The 18220-nt window shown below is 43.4% G+C and overlaps 1 protein-coding gene across 1 annotated transcript in view; it reads right to left on the bottom strand.

The window, feature by feature from the left end:
* LOC141165208 (CDC42 small effector protein 2-B) overlaps positions 1-18220 on the bottom strand; it is a 62853-nt gene that overhangs the window by 22922 nt on the left and 21711 nt on the right. The window contains exons 2-4 of the mRNA XM_073650837.1: positions 10134-10268; positions 9641-9739; positions 5253-5329 (exon numbers count right to left, since the gene is read on the bottom strand). Of these exons, the coding sequence (XP_073506938.1) occupies positions 5258-5329; positions 9641-9739; positions 10134-10187 (225 nt within the window). The 5' untranslated portion in view covers positions 10188-10268 and the 3' untranslated portion in view covers positions 5253-5257. The remainder of the gene's footprint in view (positions 1-5252; positions 5330-9640; positions 9740-10133; positions 10269-18220) is intronic.

Genomic DNA, 18220 nt, shown 5'->3' with positions numbered 1-18220 from the left:
GAAGAATCCAGCATGCTTGGCGGGGAATCACGCCGCACTGGACCGTCCTTCCTGCTCTTAGTGGTAGCTCTTCTAGCTGTACGACCAGACCCTAGCCGGGAATGACGCTGCGCCACTAGTTGTGAGGGCTCCCCAGAGGGCTGCTCCTGCAGCAGATGTTGTTGCCTAGGTGACAGCTCCTGTGAATCTTCCATAGCTTACAATGTAAGCATGGGCTGGGAAGCACCTCTGTATGTTACCAGACCCTTTATATACTGCCCATACCGGTACCATGTGTGGGTGGGTGTTTTTTTTTTTTTTTTTTTTTTTTTTTTTTTACCCAGGAGGGCGTTACCTGCTCCTTGGTCTTCCTCCCCAGGTCCAGGTGGGATCCAGGTGGGCTCCTCGCCGCCAGGTCCTCAATCCCCCGGCGTTCAGCTGCTCGCGCCAAAAATTCAAACGAGCCCCGCCCCTTCTGGTGACGTCACAGGGCTTCCTGCCCGGCGCACCGGAAGTCACGTCAGAAGGTTGCGCCCGTCACGTGCGCCGCCGGCGCGACCTGGATCTCCTGCAAGCTGTAGCGGGGGGGGAGAGGAAGCCCGCTAGCGGCCCCACACCTGGCGGACATCTACCTCCCGTGAGGCGATGTCGCGCCCGCCACAACGCTCACGGAGGCGCCCCCATGAGCCCTGCCGTGGCGTCTCCAGAGGACCGGGACGGACCGGCTCCAACCACCTGCTGTGGTCCTCTCTGGGACAGGAGTCCATCTTCTGCAGGTAAGCCTGCAAGGTCCCCCATCATGGACAGGAAACCTAAACTGAGGCGGGAAGAGAGGGCCGCCCTTTTTAACCTGTAGGTTTCCTGTCCTTGATGGGCGGATCCTCTCTCTCACGTGGTGCTGTCATGGGCGACCGAATAAAAACACATTACCGGTAAGTAATTTAGTGTTATCCTATCACCCATGACAGCACCTACACCTACAGACTGGAGGACAACAGTAAAACCCTCAGTGTTAGTTTAACATTTACTGAGCAGATAGAGGCTCATTTTTGTGGTAAATTCTGAAGACCAATTATGAGGCTCTGTGCGGCCCAGACATGTGGCTAACTTTAGCCTAGAGGTCTAAGGTCCAGCTTTCGTCCTGAAGCCAATTTTAAAGCACGATGCCCTTGGCCCAGATGGGGTCTTACAGAGCGGCCCAGATGGGGTCTTACAGAGCACACACACACCCATTTTTGAGTTTTGCGCCAACATCCTTCAGCCTTTCCTAGTAACCATAACAAGGAAAGGGCCCCATAAACAAGGTAAACATTCACGAAGATCACTCACCACCAGCTGTACGGATTCAGAGGCTGGAACGAGTCACAGGCCTGTTCCTTTCCATCCGTCCATGCCTGAGCAATACTGGGGTGGTCAATCCCAGGTATGGGCGCCTCCAATAGTGCGCCGATCAAAGTTGGAGCTGCTGCCCCCAGGCAGGGGCGCAGCTCAACAGGTGCTCCCATTGATGTGCAGAGCTGAGCTGCCAACACCAGACAGGAGGGCAGTTCCACAGCGGCTTCTCCCCTGATGCACGGAACTGGAGCTGCCAACCCCAGACAGGAGCGCAGTTCCACAGCAGCTTCTCCACTAATGCACGGAGTTGGAGCTGCCGACCCCAGACAAGGGCGCAGGTCCACAGCTGAGCAATACTGGGGTGGTCAATCCCAGGCAGGGGCGCCTCCAATAGTGCGCCGATCAAAGTTGGAGCTGCTGCCCCCAGGCAGGGGCGCAGCTCAACAGGTGCTCCCATTGATGTGCAGAGCTGAGCCGCTGACCCCAGACAGGGGCGCAGTTCCACAGCAGCTTCTCCACTGATGCACAGAACTGGAGCTACCGACCCCAGACAGGGGCGCAGGTCCACAGCTGCTCTCTCACTGACGTGCAGAGCTGGATCTGCCGACCCCAGATAGGGGTGCAGTTCCACAGCAGCTTTTCCACTGATGCACGGAGCTGGAGCTGCAGACCCCAGGCAGGGCGGCACTCAGTCATATCCGGATCTTCAACAGGTAAGCCTGTCTACGGTTCTCCCATTGGGAATAATCTTCTCTTCTTTCTTCTGCCGCCATATTAACAAGGTTCCCCCTCAAGGACAGGAAACCAACTGAGGTGGTGGAGAGGCGCCGCCCTTTTATTCGGTAGGTTTCCTGTCCTGGAAGGGCGGATCCCCTCTCTCGTTGTAGGTGCTGTCATGGGTGATAGGATAAAACATTTTTTCAGATAATGTTTTTCATTTTCACAGTTCAACGTTCTAAACTTCTGTGAAGCACCTGTGGGTTCAAGGTGCTCACTACTAGATACATTCCATGAAAGGTCTAGTTTCCAAAATTGGTTCACTTGTGGGGGGGTTTCCACTGTTTAGGCACATCAAGGGCTCTCCAATCGTCTATTAAAAAAAAGAGAGCTCATCCATGGAATCAGGGTCTCTACCCCTATATCATGGTGTTCTCAGATTACATAGCAAAACCTGCTGACAGATTCCCTTTAATAAATTAGGCGCATTTTTGACCTGACCTAAAGAAATTGAAATCCAGAGTGTCTAAGATTGCAAAATATAGTGCATATCTATGAGCAGAGTTGATGGTGGAAGAGGGTTGGGGGGTAGGTGATTTGCAGGACCCTAGTCCACAGGCCACAGACAGCAGCACCAGAGCACCATGAACCCCCTACTAAACAACGTCATAGGGGGCATCTTCTACGTCTGGAGGAAAGAAGGTTTAATCATAATCACAGACGGGGATTCTTTACTGTAAGAGCTGTGAGACTATGGAACTCTCTGCCGCATGATGTTGTAATGAGTGATTCACTATTAAAATTTAAGAAGGACATGGATGGCTTTCTTGAAAAGTATAATATTACAAGTTATATATGCTAGATTCCTTGATAGGGCGTTGATCCAGGGAACTAGTCCGATTGTCGTATGGAGTCAGGAAGGAATTTTTTCCCTAATATGGAGCTTAGTGTTTGCCACATGGGTTTTTTTTGGCCTTCCTCTGGATCAACATGTTAGGCTATGGGTTGAACTAGATGGACTTAGTCTTCCTTCAACCTTAAAAACTATGTAACTATTCCTAGCGCCTCTTTTGATTAGTAGGCATGCATGGGAACGGTAGGTGCCCACTATTCAGTAAAGGCGCAGCCAATGCCACAATTTGTAGGTGGTTTGCAATGTTATGATTCGGTGGCCATGGTCTACCAACTTTGCTGCTGGACAGGATCCTCAAAATCTTTTTGCTCAACTCTCTTAATAAATCTGACCATGCATATAATGTCCATGTAGTGAATGGGGGTGGGGAATATTTAAAACCAAAATCATAACTTTTGTGCAGTTTAAAAAAAAAAGTCAAGAATGCGTGCGCGTGCGTGCGTGTATATGCAAGGGTGTGACAGGGACTGTCATATGTAATGGAGGGTGTCCTTATATGTGATTTTGTTGCATTTTTGTGACCTTTTGATATATGAAACTGCATAGAGTTTTATAGGCACTAACGTATGCAGTTCTCCTAATATATTGTGATTCATGTACAATGTCATTGGGTGTACAAAGGTATAGGATACAGTTTAATGCTTAGGTTAGAGATGGATAATGGCTTTAGATACATGAGGACATAAGATATAGTATAAGGCTGATAGTTAGATTTAGAAAATGGAAATATGCAGAGGGGGGCATATTAGGTATAGGAAGTGGAGCACAAGGTTAGATACAGCTAATATGTTTGGGACCAGCCCAGCATGTGAGGGGTCAGGGTCATATAAAAACGGTAGCTCTTCCTGTTTAGATTAGATTGAAAGAGTTTTTATTAAGAGTTCAAGGGCAGACGGTTGGAGGGAACAAGTAGTACGCACTGTCCTGGCAGTAGGAGAACATCAGAAACAATCTTCAGCGGACATTCCTGAAAGTGCCCGAACTAGGCACTGAAAAGCGTACCTTATTCCCTTCCAACAAGTGGAAGCCAGATGGGGAAACGAGTGAGGTAGACAGGACGGGTCTTGTTAATGCTGCGGAGTGTTATTGGAGCCGAATGAGAAAGTAAGCAAAGGGATATCTCAGGCTAAACAAATGGAGAACATGGAAACGTACTGTGCTCTATCAATTGAACTCGGACTGTTAAGTAAAGTTGGACTGTTATATAAGAAGAGAGTGTCCCCTGATTTGTGTGGGGCTGTTCCTCGAACAAAGGATGTACATGCAGTGGAGGCCTCCGGCCTGAATGCGAGTACACTGCATTGTACACAGCGTGACACTAAAGGAGTAGGACGCTGTCTATATGTGGGGTGTGGGAATGCAGCCCCTCGACCATGACTACCACCCTGCGCACCTTACATGTATTCAAAACATACACTCACTGTATGTCAGTATATCACACATGCACGCAGTGTGCAACATAGATTGTGACTTTTGTGTTACAAAAAAGTTACACTTCTCCCCTATACAAGGATTGGCCCACAGGGGAACAGGTGAACCCCACGGAGGGCACCTGTGCAGGATTGGGCCACACAGCCCTCATATTTGAGCAGTTTTATTTAGTTGGTCCAGTGATTGTTTTATTGTGTTTTTGAATTACATATATATTTCAGTAAAAGTAACTTGTATACAGCAACTCGCTGCAAGCTAAATGATCCAGGACTGGTCTGGTGACATGGCTAATCACGGAGACTAGTCCGCGATCAGTAGCTGCAGTCACGCTCAACCCACCCCGACTGTGATTGACAGTCCCTGCACTGCCGGCATCTTCACAGTTTGTGTTCCTCTGTTCTAGGCTATTAGGGACGCTGTGACGGGAACAGAGGTGTGTTATGGTTGCTGTAGTGAGCAGTGCTGAAGCCACTGACCGAGGGCGCTCTGTGCACGGTAGATGGGAGCAGGTGACTGGTAGCAGAATCATGGGAGGAGCACAGCATTTTTTAACACATATTTGAGCAGTCCGGCTGATGCTTGGAAGAAATTTCAGGTGCTCAGAAGGAATCTTGCACTGAATGCATACACTGGAGGTTACACGTCAGATTATTCTATAACCTCTTAATACTACAAGTTTATAGATAATGACAGCTTTGGCTGCATTTGTGTTTTTTTATGGCCAATGTTCAAAAATTTCCATCTTCAAAAACAGAAGTTATTACTAAATATAAAATTGTAAAAATTGAGGATAGCATACAATCCAAGATTTGCCATGATTGAACTTTGCAGAACATATACAGAAATCTGTACATACAATACAGGAACACGTACTTACAAATGCTAAAGGGCCACATCTGAAATCCCTTCAGAATAGCCACCTTTTGATTTCATCTGATCCTGAAATGATCCAGCCTAAAAAAAAACAAAAAAAAACAGAACATTATATACCATACGACAGTCTAACTTCACTTATTTATTAGGTCTTCTGTATAAGGATATATTAGGGAAATAAATATATCCAGCAGTGACACATTATGCAGAGAACTGCAATAAAGGTCCATTTAAGTGAATGGGGTTGTAGTAGAGTCTCCTGGGCAGCAGATTGATGGGGGCACCGTGGTGCAGTTAAACAATTTAAAAAATAAACTGTACAAACCCCCTTCATTCTGAGGATTGTGGGAGTCTCCGCAGTCAAACCCCCACTAATCAGAAGTATTTCGGCCGACTGTCATGTGACGGCTTGTTTTTTGCGGGACAAGTCGACGTTTTTATTGGTGCCATTTTCAGGCAAGTGACATTTTTTGATCGCTTTCTATTCTGATTTTTGGGAGGCAGAATGAACAAAAAACAACAATTCAGGAATTGTTTTTTTTGTGCCGTTATGTTTCTGGTAAAATTGATAAGACCGTTTATTCTTTGCGTCAGTATGATTACAGTGATAGCACACAAAAAAAATTATGTTTTGCCACTTTTACACAAACTATTTTATAGAAGAAAAGTGTTTTTGCATCGCTGTATTCTGAGATCTATAGCTTTTTTGTTTCTCCGTTGATGGAGTTGTATGGCGGTTTGTGTTTTTTGCGGGCCAAGATGATGTTTTCAGTGATACCATATTTAATGTACATTCGTCTTTTTGATTGCATTTTCACTTTTTGTTCGACAGTTTGATGAAAAAGCATAGTTTTTTTGCCACTTTTTTTACGTTTTTCACTTTAGAGGTTAACTAATGTGACAAGTTTTATAGATCGGGTAGTTCTGGATACAGCAATACCAAATGTGTACTTTTTTTGGCTTTTACAAAAATATATGTATTTATTGGTATAATAATTGTCTTTTTTTTATTTTGTGATTTTTCGTTTTTATTACTTCCTCTATGGGACTAACTTATTACTCTGATCTCTGGTATATTGCATTGCAATGCATTATACCTGTCAGTGAGACACTGGCAGAAAGCCTTTTAGATCAGAATGGTCTAACAGTTTCTGTAATGATAGTTCCCTTTGCACCACCCCACCGTCTCGTGCTTTCTTGGGGCAACTTCCCACTGAGTTACCAGCAAATTCAAAGACAAATCGTTTCCAAGGCACCAGAGATGATTAAAAGCCTTAATTCATCCAAAATGCATCATAAAAGCAACATTTCAGCCAGCAAACAGCCTTTTTCAAGCATAAATAAAATGGCAGAAGAAACATGGTCTAAAACAGGGATGCCAAGCTGGCTGACCCAGAGGTCATCATGTGACTTCAGGTTGCCATAGCAACAATCGGCAGCCCGCATTTACGTTGCGGGAGTGCAGATTGTGTGGGACAGGGAGCGCCTCCCTCTCCCGCCCTTCTACATGCTGCGATTACTATTGATCGCAGAATTTAGGGGGTTAAACAAAGGTCATGTAGGGGTTAACAATGGGTTACTGGGATCGCTCTTCTCCTACCTTTCTCTGCATTTTGACTTCTGCAAAGGTTATAGAGCACAGAACATTCAGATCTCTGCACCAGCATTCTGCAGTAACAAAGGTGTAAGGAGATTGACATGCTGCCCACGTTCCCCCTTGAGGAAACAAGTTTAATGTCATGTGATTTAATGTGAACTGTGATATGCATTAAAGATGTTCGTAATGTTGATAATGTGTGTTTGACAATAGGGATAGTGAGAGTTAATGTTGGGACTAGCTCAGATTTAGAGGGGCCTAAGTTGAAGGAAAAGTGACGGTTTCCTATTAAAATGTTAAATAGGGCCTGTAGTGCATAGAGAAAGGACTGAAGGTCCATTGTGAGCAGTGCCACATTTTGGGGTGTCCCTAAAGTGAGAGGAAACAGAGAAAATGGATAGCGTGATCCGGAGCAGAAGTGACAGAGAGCGAATCTATGTAGACGGGTCCTGGGAGAGGATGCCCAAAGGTTATAACTCTTGAAGGTAACGGGCATGGATAGGACTGAGCATGTGAGATGAATAGATTGTCCCAGACGGTAGTTCCAGAGAGTCATCATTAGAGAATATAAGTACCGGCCATACTGGTACCATCACTCCCCTAATGGGAAAGAAGACGACGTGGAACCGTGGGTTGAGTAAATGACTCTTGCTAAACAGGACTGTAGTGTCGAGCTGAGTTGTGGTGAAGTAGTGAGAAACAGTGAATACTGAGGACAAGTAGACACAGAGTAAAGTGGAAAAAAAATGAATATAGAGAAAAGGAAAGAAGAAAACTGGAAAATGCTTCACGTTGTAAAGGAAACGTTCATAAAACTATACCCGCTATCTCTTGTACATATTCCCTACCAAGTTCCAGTTCAGTAAAAAGTTTTTTTTTGACTGGTCTTCTCCCTCATTGTACTGTCCAACACCTGGTCCTGGCAAACCAGCAACATCAGTTATATGCGGCCTGCACGGGCATAGCACAAGTCCACACACCCAGCCAGCACCCCCACTTTCATGAACGTGACGGGGCATAAGAGAAGATTACCTCGCTTACAGCGCCACATTACACAGGCAGTGGTCTGTGCAGGGATCAAGTACTGGCACTGCCCCCCATTGCCTTAAAGGGGTTGTGCGGTACTTTAGATAACCCCCTCTGACATCCGCTGATGTCACGACAAGTGCTGGCAGCAGCAGGGGGTCACGATCTTCCTGGTTCCAGGTGGATGCCAGGCTGTGGGTGGGGTTACCCCCGCCCACAACCCAGCAGCCACCGCGGGGACCCCAGCACTGAGTCACGTCTCACTTGTCGTGACGTCGGCGCTGGGATCACGTGATGCCTGTGAGCGGCCACAATAGCGCCGCTCACAGACATTATCAACAGCAGAAAAGTCTTAGGGACCTGGGGGCGGAATATATGGGGGGGTAATCTAAAGTACCACACAACCCCTATAAAGGGAATCTGTCAGTAGGGTCAACTCTCCTAAGCAGTCTATATAGGCATAAAATAAATCAGCTGCTGCTCTGTTTTTCATCCTTGCCGGCAAAAGGTCAGGTTGCCACTTCCTGGAGACTACAGGCTACAGGAAATTGACTAGAGCCTACAAAGAGAAAGTTAAATAATGTTACAGTATCTTTTTTTTACATTACTTTCAAAAAAATCCTGGCAATACATTCCCTTTAAAAGGAGCGTTGTTGCTGTTCTCTACATAGCAGGTGGACTGGAATGTCACTGTGCCGGAAAAACTGAACTTCCCTTCCAGGACTGGGAAAACCCTTCAATTAGGTTAGACGAAGAGGAAGAATGGTCAACTAATTATAGATTCATAAAGACAGGCCTGCAAAATATTAGGACAACCAACTAACCAAGTTATCTTAGTATTTTTGGGGCTAGCGAATAAAAAAAAAAAATACTGCAACCTCATGCAATGACTAAAAAATAGATAGTATCCATATTATGGAGTCTTAAATCCTGGTGGCAGAATATGGGTTCCTCACATACCTATACAACAACCCGTCTCTCCTGACTAAAGATCCTACAGTGTTTCCTACACTTGCAACCTATTCATATTGTAAGAGATATATTTCATGTATGTTAATGGTATTGTATCTCATGCAGGGCAAGTTTTAGGAAAAAGTGGTGCTCTGGGCAAAAGTTTAAAGTAGGGCCCTAAATGCTAACATACTACATCATCACCCTCAAACATTTAGGCTGCATTTACATGTGCCGAGTTCAGACGGTTAAAAAAGCGTGATCAATATAGAAGTCGTTCAGCGCTTGTTTACCGACTGCTTTACAAATCACTAGGAGATCAATCTATTATCATACAGTATCACGTTATCAGCAGCATATCTGCAGTTTACACCAGGCGATGTGCTCTGCCATAAACAATCCAATCCCCTGATGAATGAGCAGCATTTTGCTCGTTCGTTGCATGATTGCCGACATGTTTACACCCATGAATTCTTGTCTGTGCAGCCGGGATTTTTAAGTGGATGCTACATACCCATACCTGCGGTGACATCATGTCACATATCCATGATGTCAAAGGTCCTGAAGCAGTCTCCACATCGGAAACTACACTGATAAAGCGATTATCAGTGTAGCTCCTGCTGTAGATGCTGGAACTCCTTTCCCACCCCCAAGGGTGTGGGGGCTCAGGGCAATTGCCCAGTTTGCCACCCCTAATTTTTTATTCATTGTACCAACAGTAATAAAAAATTAGCAATAATTCCCCCTCCACTCAAAAAAAAAAAACGAAAAACATGCTCTTGTGCAGAGCACTTATTGAGTAGCTGTATTTTACTTACCATTGCAAACCCTGCACTGGAATTTCCTGATCCTACATGGGCAGTATGTACAAAATTCATCGGTTCACCAATCATGCTTCTATCAATCCTCCTTCGCCTCTGGAAAAATTATAGAAAACAAGCTTCTGTCATTGGGACACAGATTTTATCATTTGTTCACAGTGGTGTAATCTTTTCTCCCACTTATTCCCTTTACTACTGTTTTATGATACTAGCTCCATTACAGTAACCTCATACATAAATCGCAAGAGCAAAGCATATTAGTCTAAGGTCTAAAGATCAACTCTTCCCTACACAGAGTAGATACACATCAAAAATAAAAAGACAGTGTCAGCATGGCGTCACCAACAGCAGCAAAGGACATCAGAAGTGATGTCCCACGGTTTACATTTTTTAATTTTCACTTAAGCGAATATTCTTGCTTAACTAAACACAAATTTAGCAAAATCTGATCCTAAAATTTACTTGAAGAAAAGTGAAATTGTAAACCTACCGGCTGCGGCTGCTCTCCAATGCAGCAACTGAAGCAGAACAGAAATTCAGCCATTGTTCGCAGGGGTTAATGGAAGTCGTTTGCTCTAAAGAGAAGTTTTTCTTCCTGCCAGTGTCTGATGCTACAACCACAAACCTATCCGGAAGAGACACTCCGGAAAGTAAATCAATGATACTTGTCACTACATTACCAACACATAGGCTAAATGTCATCTCTACAATATTGTAATAAAAGAAAATGCTCGAGTGTTCAATTCTCCCCACTCTGCAACTTATCAAGTAAGGGGTACAAATAGGAACAGCTAATACAACTCATGAATGTGCGTGAAAATGCCTCTGGAAGATCTCCGGATGGGAGGGTTTTTTTTAAAAAAAAAAAGATAAAAGTAGCATCCTATAAGGAAACAATTTTCTGGACTTTGTAGCTGTAGATCACATAACTCAGCCTCCTAGAGCCCGAAATGGCGGCGTTCAATAAAAACTGGCCCCAATTCATTAGCACGAGTGTTTAATGAGGGGAGTGCAGGAATAAGCAGCACCAAATTGGGTGGAGCTGCCTTAGAGAGGCTTGAAAACACCAAAAGTTGTAAATTTTTTGCTCAACTGCATTGCACAAAAATGTTGTGGATTTTCAAAGTCTTAAGACAGTTTTCTGGTGTAAACACTTTAATGAATCAGTCACAGTGTGTTTAAGGGTTTCAGAAAAAAAAAAAAAAACACATCAAGTATCTACAGAGAAGTTTGCAGTTGCAGATCCGCACCAAAATTTGCAAATCTTGCTACAGATTTCTCTGCAGACTCAGAGCAGGTCAAATAGGATGGACCATCAAAGCAGGCGCTGTGCTCGGCCTGGAGAAATCAACAGCAGAGCTGAAGCGTCATGTGTTCTATTTAGTTTATTTTAAACTTTTCAAGGTTTTCCAAATATTGTAGATATACAGATAGCCCACATCAAAATCCATCAAAAACAGGCTGTAAAAGTGGAATTTTCACATACTTTACTGTAAAATGCTGCAGATTTTTCACCTCAGAAATCTGTATGGAAAATCCACAGCAGTTCTGGTACGTGGGAATACAGCCCAAGAGTGAATTTACATGCTGCAGAAACTTTAAGAACTGTCCCATTTATCTGCAACAAACCCATTCACATGATTGAAGCCAATACTCAATTGTGAAAATCTGCAACAAAATGTGAAGTGTGCAAATTCACACTAACGGTGCTACCAGCCGCATGTGAGTGAAACGCCAACCATAGCAATGGTCAATTGCCACACAATTTTGTATCACAATCATGCAGCCTTTGGTTCTCTGTGGATGGGCAGAGCATGAGCCGTGCTGCCACCAGGCAATCAGGTCATGTGCTGGGCCACTGGCGAACACAAAGAAAAGGGCCCCTGTACAAGAACAGTAAGAACAGTACATGGGCCGTTTGCCATCCAATAGCTCACCATAATGCACAATTCCACTTTTTTTAGACGTGAAAATGGGCCCCCTTACCTTTTGGGCCTGTGTGTGGTTGCATCAATGATGCGCCTGCCCCTGTACTAGGTATATAAAGCACTGCTGACACACACCCTTCGTTCAGACATGCATATTTCATAGTTTAGTGAAAAAAAAAAAAAACACAACAGCACACCCTCTGTGATTTCGGGTGTATCCAGGAACTCGTAGTCTGCGCTTTGCCGGCGCCTAGCAATTGTGGACTGAAAAGGGACTTGACCCAGCTCACCGGAGACTGAAGTAATTAAAATCCAAATTTTATTTGGTACAGATCAGAATAAGGCCATAGTCCATAATATTCTTATGGACCAGGAGGCGGTACAGGAGGTAAAGTGCCGAGTTATTAATAGGCTACCAGACGCGTTTCGAACATAGCGTTCTTAAACTTGGTATATATATAAAAAAAATATGGCGTCACTTGCTAACTTCTGCGATCAAGCAGCGAGAAGTTATCGCAGAAGTTAGAGATTTAATAAAACCATGAAGGGCTGAGACCAGCCCACGTGAGGGGAGAAACATTTTGTAAGCAAGGGTCCCGTTCGATAACGGTCCATTGGAGCGCCTCTCCTTCAGCTAAACTGAATAGTCTCTGCGATCTGTCTAGTAAGTTTCTTCCGTTAATCCCTTTTGATTTTGTGCAACTGTATATTCTGTATTGTATTGTCCCCCTTTGTAAAACCTTTTGTATACTTTTTCATAAACACTGCCTCCCTTTGGATTAAATATAAAATTTAAATAGTTGTTTCTTCTGTCCTGTAATCGTTCCTCCCTCGAAGCCATACACTACCAGAAAGCAGGCATTGTATTATATTTTAAAACTGATCGGTGGTGGCAGCGAATAATCTTATGTGTTATCGTGAAGCTGGCAGTGATCGCACAGGGGCATATACACATATTCCATGAGTTGGAATTCAGAGATGTGTATGCCATACACTCACTGCTGATTACTCACTATGTAGTTATCCGGATCGTGTGTGCAAGAATCCCTGACAAAGTGACAGCGGTGGGATATTGTATGGTCCCGCCGATGTCGTCCCTGACAGGGGGCGTGGCCGGTCTCTGCAGAAACTTAACCCTGCTGTGTCCTGCAGAGAGCTGGCTCCCCAGCCTATCCCATGCGAGCATGCTCTATATAAGATTGCTGCCCCCACCACTCCTTGCCTGAATATGTAGTCTATACCCAGTTTGTTTCATGCATGCTTCTCGTTTCCAACCCGGCTAGTTTCCCTTCCTCACCTCGGCTATTCCCACTGATCCTGTGCTGCCTGCCCTGACCTAAGACCGTTTGACCACGCTTTGTCTTTGCCCTCCTGTACTGCACCTTTGATCCCACCCCACCCCGGTCAGCTGCTACAGACCCGGGGACTGTCCTGGAGTGGTACCTGGTGACTACCTGCGGCCAAGCCTAACCTCACCATCGGAGTCTCAAGTGAAAACCATGTAGTCGCTTAGTCACGCCCCTCCACGGTAAGCCCGGCCCATGGCGTGGTGGGTGTGTACCCACCAGTCTTACACCAGACAACCCATTTAACTGTATTTTTTTTGTGTGTTTCCCGCCTCTACTTATGATGGTTCTATCTTACTGTGATGTGTGAATTCAGCGTAATTTAGGAAAAATAAAGATTAACCTTGATACCAAATTTTAACGGAATTCAGTCCCCTCAGTATACAGTAAAGCCAGAATGACTTGAGCGACAGTCATCACATCTACAAATATTAAACAGGAAATGCATTTTGACATCTCATTTGCTCTTGCAACATCTGCTGTATATAAAAAGGCATAGAAACTGAATTTTCACACCACGATACAATTTTTTGCACATACAGTCATGGCCAAAAGTGCGAGCACCCTTGAAATTGTTCCAGAAAATGAAGTATTCCACCCAGAAACAAATTTCAATTTTAAATGTTTATTTCCTGTGTGTATTGAAACACGAAAAAATAAAAAAAAAAAAGCAAAGTGGACATAATTTCACATAAAATCCCAAAAATTGGTCAAACAAAATTGTTGGCACCTTTCCAAAATTGTGGGTAAACAACTATTTCAAGCATGTGATGCTCATTCAAACTCATCTGTGGCAAGTAACAGGTGTGGGCAATATGAAAAAAATCACACCTGAAACCAGATGAAAAAGGGGAGATGTTGACTCCATTTTTGCACTGTGTGCCACACCAAGCACGGAGAAAAGAAAGAGAAGAGAACTGTCTGAGGACTCGAGAACCAAAGTTATTGAAAAATATCAACAATCTCAAGGTTACAAGCCCATGTTCAGAGATCTTGGTGCTCTTTTGTCCACAATGCTCAACATAATCAAGATGTTTACAACCTATGTCACTGTAGCTAATCTCCCTGGACGACCAAAAAAAAAAAAAAAAAAATTGATGAAAAGTTACAATGCAGGTGACCTTGTCCCGATGGTGGATAAGCAGCCCCAATCAAGCTGTCCTGCAGGTTCATGGTGCAATGGTGCATCAATGTCAGCACGAACTATCCGTCGATATTTGGATGAAATTAAATGATATGGCAGAAGACCCAGGAGGACCGCATTGCTGGCACAGACAAAGCAAGACTGCAGTTTGCCAAAATGTACGTAAGTAAGCCAAAATCCTCCTGGGAAAGTGTCTTGTGGGCAGATGAGACCAAGATAAGCTTTTTGGTTAAGCACATAATTCTACAAAATGCATACAAAGAAGAGAAAACAGTAACTACAGACAAATATGGTGGAGGTTCAAAGATGTTTTGTAGTCGTTTTCCTGCCTCTGGCACTGGATGCCTTGACTGTGTGCAAGGCATCATGAAATCTGAAGATTACCAAAGGATTTTGGGTCGCAATGTAGTGCCCAGTATCAGAAAACTGTGTTTGAGTCCTAGGTTATGGATCTTCCAGCAGGACAATGACCCCAAACAAAGTGGCAAGCGAGTCTGCGAGTCTGGATCTAAATCCCATTGAACACCTGTGGAGAGATCTTAAAATTGCTGTTGGGAGAAGGCACCACTCAAATATGAGAGACCTGGAGCAGTTTGCAAAAGAAGAGTGGTCCAAAATTCCAGTTGAGAGGTGCAAGAAGTTTATTCATTGTTATAGGAAGCGATTGATTGCAGTTATTTTTCCTAAGGGTGTGCAACCAAATATTAAAGCTGAGGGTGCCAACAAGTTTGTCCGGCCCATTTTTGGGGTGGTGTGTGAAATTATGTCCAATTTGCCTTTTTTTCTGATATGTGTTCCAATACACACAAAGGAAATAAACGTGTATAACAAAAAGTGTAATTGCAATAATTTTCTGTAACAATTTCAAGGGTGCCAACACTTTCAGCCATGACTGTATGTCACATAAGACTGGCTGTATGGAAGGCAGTCTTATGTTGTGACTTCAACTTAGGAACTGGAGCATCTGAAGCTTAGCAGTGAATCAATTACCTATTTAAAGGGAACCTGTCATGTTGACCAAGCAGTTTGATCTTCCTGCAGAGTGTTAAAATATGACTTATCATAGAATCATAGAATCATAGAATGGTAGAGTTGGAAGGGACCTCCTGGGTCATCTGGTCCAACCCCCTGCTCAAAGCAGGATTCACTAGATCATCTCAGACAGATGTCTGTCCAGCCTCTGTTTGAAGACGTCCATTGAAGGGGAACTCACCACCTCTCGTGGCAGCCTGTTCCACTCATTAATCACCCTAACTGTCAAAAAGTTTTTTCTAATATCTAATCTGTGTCTCCTCCCATTTAGTTTCATCCCGTTGCTTCTAGTCTTTCCCTGTGCAAATGAGAATAAAGATGATCCTTCTACAATGTGACAGCCCTTGACATATTTGTAGACAGCTATTAAGTCTCCTCTCAGTCTTCTTTTTTGCAAGCTAAACATTCCCAAATCCTGCAACCGTTCCTCATAGGACATGGTTTGCAGACCAGTCACCATTCTGGTCGCTCTTCTCTGAACTTGCTCCAGTTTGTCTATGTCTTTTTTAAAATGTGGTGCCCAAAACTGTACACAGTATTCCAGATGAGGTCTGACCAAAGAGGAGTAAAGACCGATAATGACTTCACGTGATCTAGACTGTATGCTTCTGTTAATACATCCCAGAATTGTATTTGCCTTTTTTGCTGCTGCATCACACTGTTGACTCATGTTCAGTCTATGATCTATTAGTATACCTAAGTCTTTTTCACATGTACTGTTGCTTAGCTCTATTCCTCCCATTCTGTATATGCTTTTTTCATTTTTATTGCCCAGATGTAGTGCTTTGCATTTTTCCCTGTTAAAAACCATTCTGTTGGTTGCTGCCCACTGCTCCAGTTTATTTAGGTCTTTTTGAATCCTCTCTCTCTCTTCTCTAGTATTAGCTATCCCTCCTAGCTTTGTGTCATCAGCAAATTTAATCAGTTTACCCTCAATTCCTTCATCTAAATCATTAATAAAGATGTTGAACAATACAGGTCCCAGGACGGAGCCCTGTGGTACCCCACTTGAGACATTCATCCAGCTGGATGTGAAGCCATTTACAACCACCCTTTGAGTCCGATCACTAAGCCAGTTATGAATCCACCTAACAGTTGCCTGGTCCATTGCATACTTGGTCATTTTTTCAATAAGGATGGTGTGAGATACTTTGTCAAATGCTTTGCTGAAGTCAAGATATACTATATCTACAGCATTTCCCTGATCCACCCAGTCAGTGATTCTGTCATAGAAGGAAATTAAGTTTGTCTGACATGACTTGTTAGTTACAAACCCATGCTGACTCTGGTTAATCACTTCATTCTTATCCAGGTACTTACATACATGATGTTTAATAATTTGTTCAAAGATCTTTCCTGGTATAGAAGTCAGACTCACCGGCCTATAGTTCCCTGGGTCCACCTTCTTCCCCTTTTTGAAGATAGGAACAACATTTGCTCTTCTCCAGTCTTCTGGGACTTCTCCTGTTCTCCAAGAATTTTCAAAGATTATGGAGAGTGGTTCTAAAATTTCTTCTACGATCTCCTTCAGTACTCTGGGGTGTAATTCATCTGGACCTGGAGACTTGAACTCATTTATGTTAGCTAAATATTCCCTCACAATCTTTCTGTTTACAGATAACTTGGATTCCTCTATTCCTTTAAAAGGACAGTGAAGATCAGTTGATGTTACATTTTCTTTCTGAGAGAAAACAGATGCAAAATAGGAATTAAAAAGTTCGGCCTTCTCAACATCCTCTCTTACCATTTCTCCATTTTCATCCTGTAAAAATCCTATAGCATCTTTGACTTTTCTTTTACTTTTGACATACCCCCAAAATCCTTTTTTATTGCTTTTGACATCTCTTGCAAGCCTTAATTCATTGTCAGCTTTAGCTAACCTGATACGTGCCCTGCAGGATCTGCAGACTGCATTATAATCTTCTTTAGATATGCCTCCCTCTTTCCATTTAATAAACATTTCTTTCTTTCTTTTTAGCATGTGTTTAAGTTCTGTGTTCATCCATCCTGGTTTCCTTAAATGCTTCCCATTCTTCCTACTTTTCGGGATTGTTAACGATTGTGCTTTGAGAATCTCATTTTTAAAAATTTCCCATCCTTCCTGGACATTTTTGTCCTTAAGGACATCCAGCCATTGGATCCCTCCTATTCTCTTTCTGAGTCTCTTAAAATCTGCCTTTCTAAAATCTAACCTTGAAGTTTGAGTCTTCACATGTCTTCCTCCTCTAGTTATCCAAAATTCTATAATAGCATGATCGCTGCCTCCTAGGGTCCCAGCCACCTTTACCTCCTCAACCATTTCCTCCCTGTTTATAAGGATTAGATCCAAAGTAGCAGATCCCCTTGTTTTCTCCCCTACCTTTTGGAAGATAAAGTTGTCAGCAAGAGAGGATAAGAATTTGCTTGACCTGTTAGTTTTACTTGAGAGAGATTCCCAACAAATGTCTGGATAGTTGAAATCTCCCATGACCACTACGTCATATTTTTTGGAGAACTTGGTCATTTGATACATAAAGAGTTCATCCATATCTTCAGCTTGCCCAGGTGGCCTGTAGTAAATGCCTACAATGGTGTCCTTTCCGTTGTTCTCTCCTTGTATTCTTACCCAAACAGTTTCCACAGAACTCCCAGTCTCTGAAGCTTCAATCTCTGTGCAGATATACGCTTTTCTAACATACAATGCGACACCTCCTCCTCGTTTATCAATTCTGTTTCTTGCAAATAAGTTGTATCCTTTTAGCCTTTTATTCCAATCAGGTGTATCGTCCCACCAAGTTTCAGTGATTCCAATGACATCATATTTCTTTTCCTGCATTAGTAGTTCCAATTCTCCTTGTTTGTTGCCCATGCTTTGTGCATTTGTATAAAAACATTTTAGTTTGTGATTGGTTTCTCTTCCTCCCATATTTTTATTTAGATTTTTTTGTCTTTGTTCTTTCTTTCCACTTCCAGTAGCAGAGATCTCAATAGTATTTGTCAGCTGTATGGCTTTTTCTGGCCTTTTGCTTCCCTTCCCACATTGTTCTAGTTTAAAGCTCTCCTGATGAGTGTAGCAAGGCGACTTCCAAATACATGTTTTCCAGTCTTCGTAAGGTGCACCCCATCTCTAGCAAGTAGTCCATCGTAT

Source organism: Phyllobates terribilis, unplaced genomic scaffold (genome assembly GCF_046119375.1).
Source record: "Phyllobates terribilis strain yellow unplaced genomic scaffold, ASM4611937v1 Scaffold_11__3_contigs__length_659146591, whole genome shotgun sequence".
Taxonomy (NCBI): Eukaryota; Metazoa; Chordata; class Amphibia; order Anura; family Dendrobatidae; genus Phyllobates; species Phyllobates terribilis.
The sequence above is the reverse complement of the archived record's forward strand: the minus strand, read 5'-3'. Positions and strand labels throughout refer to the sequence as shown.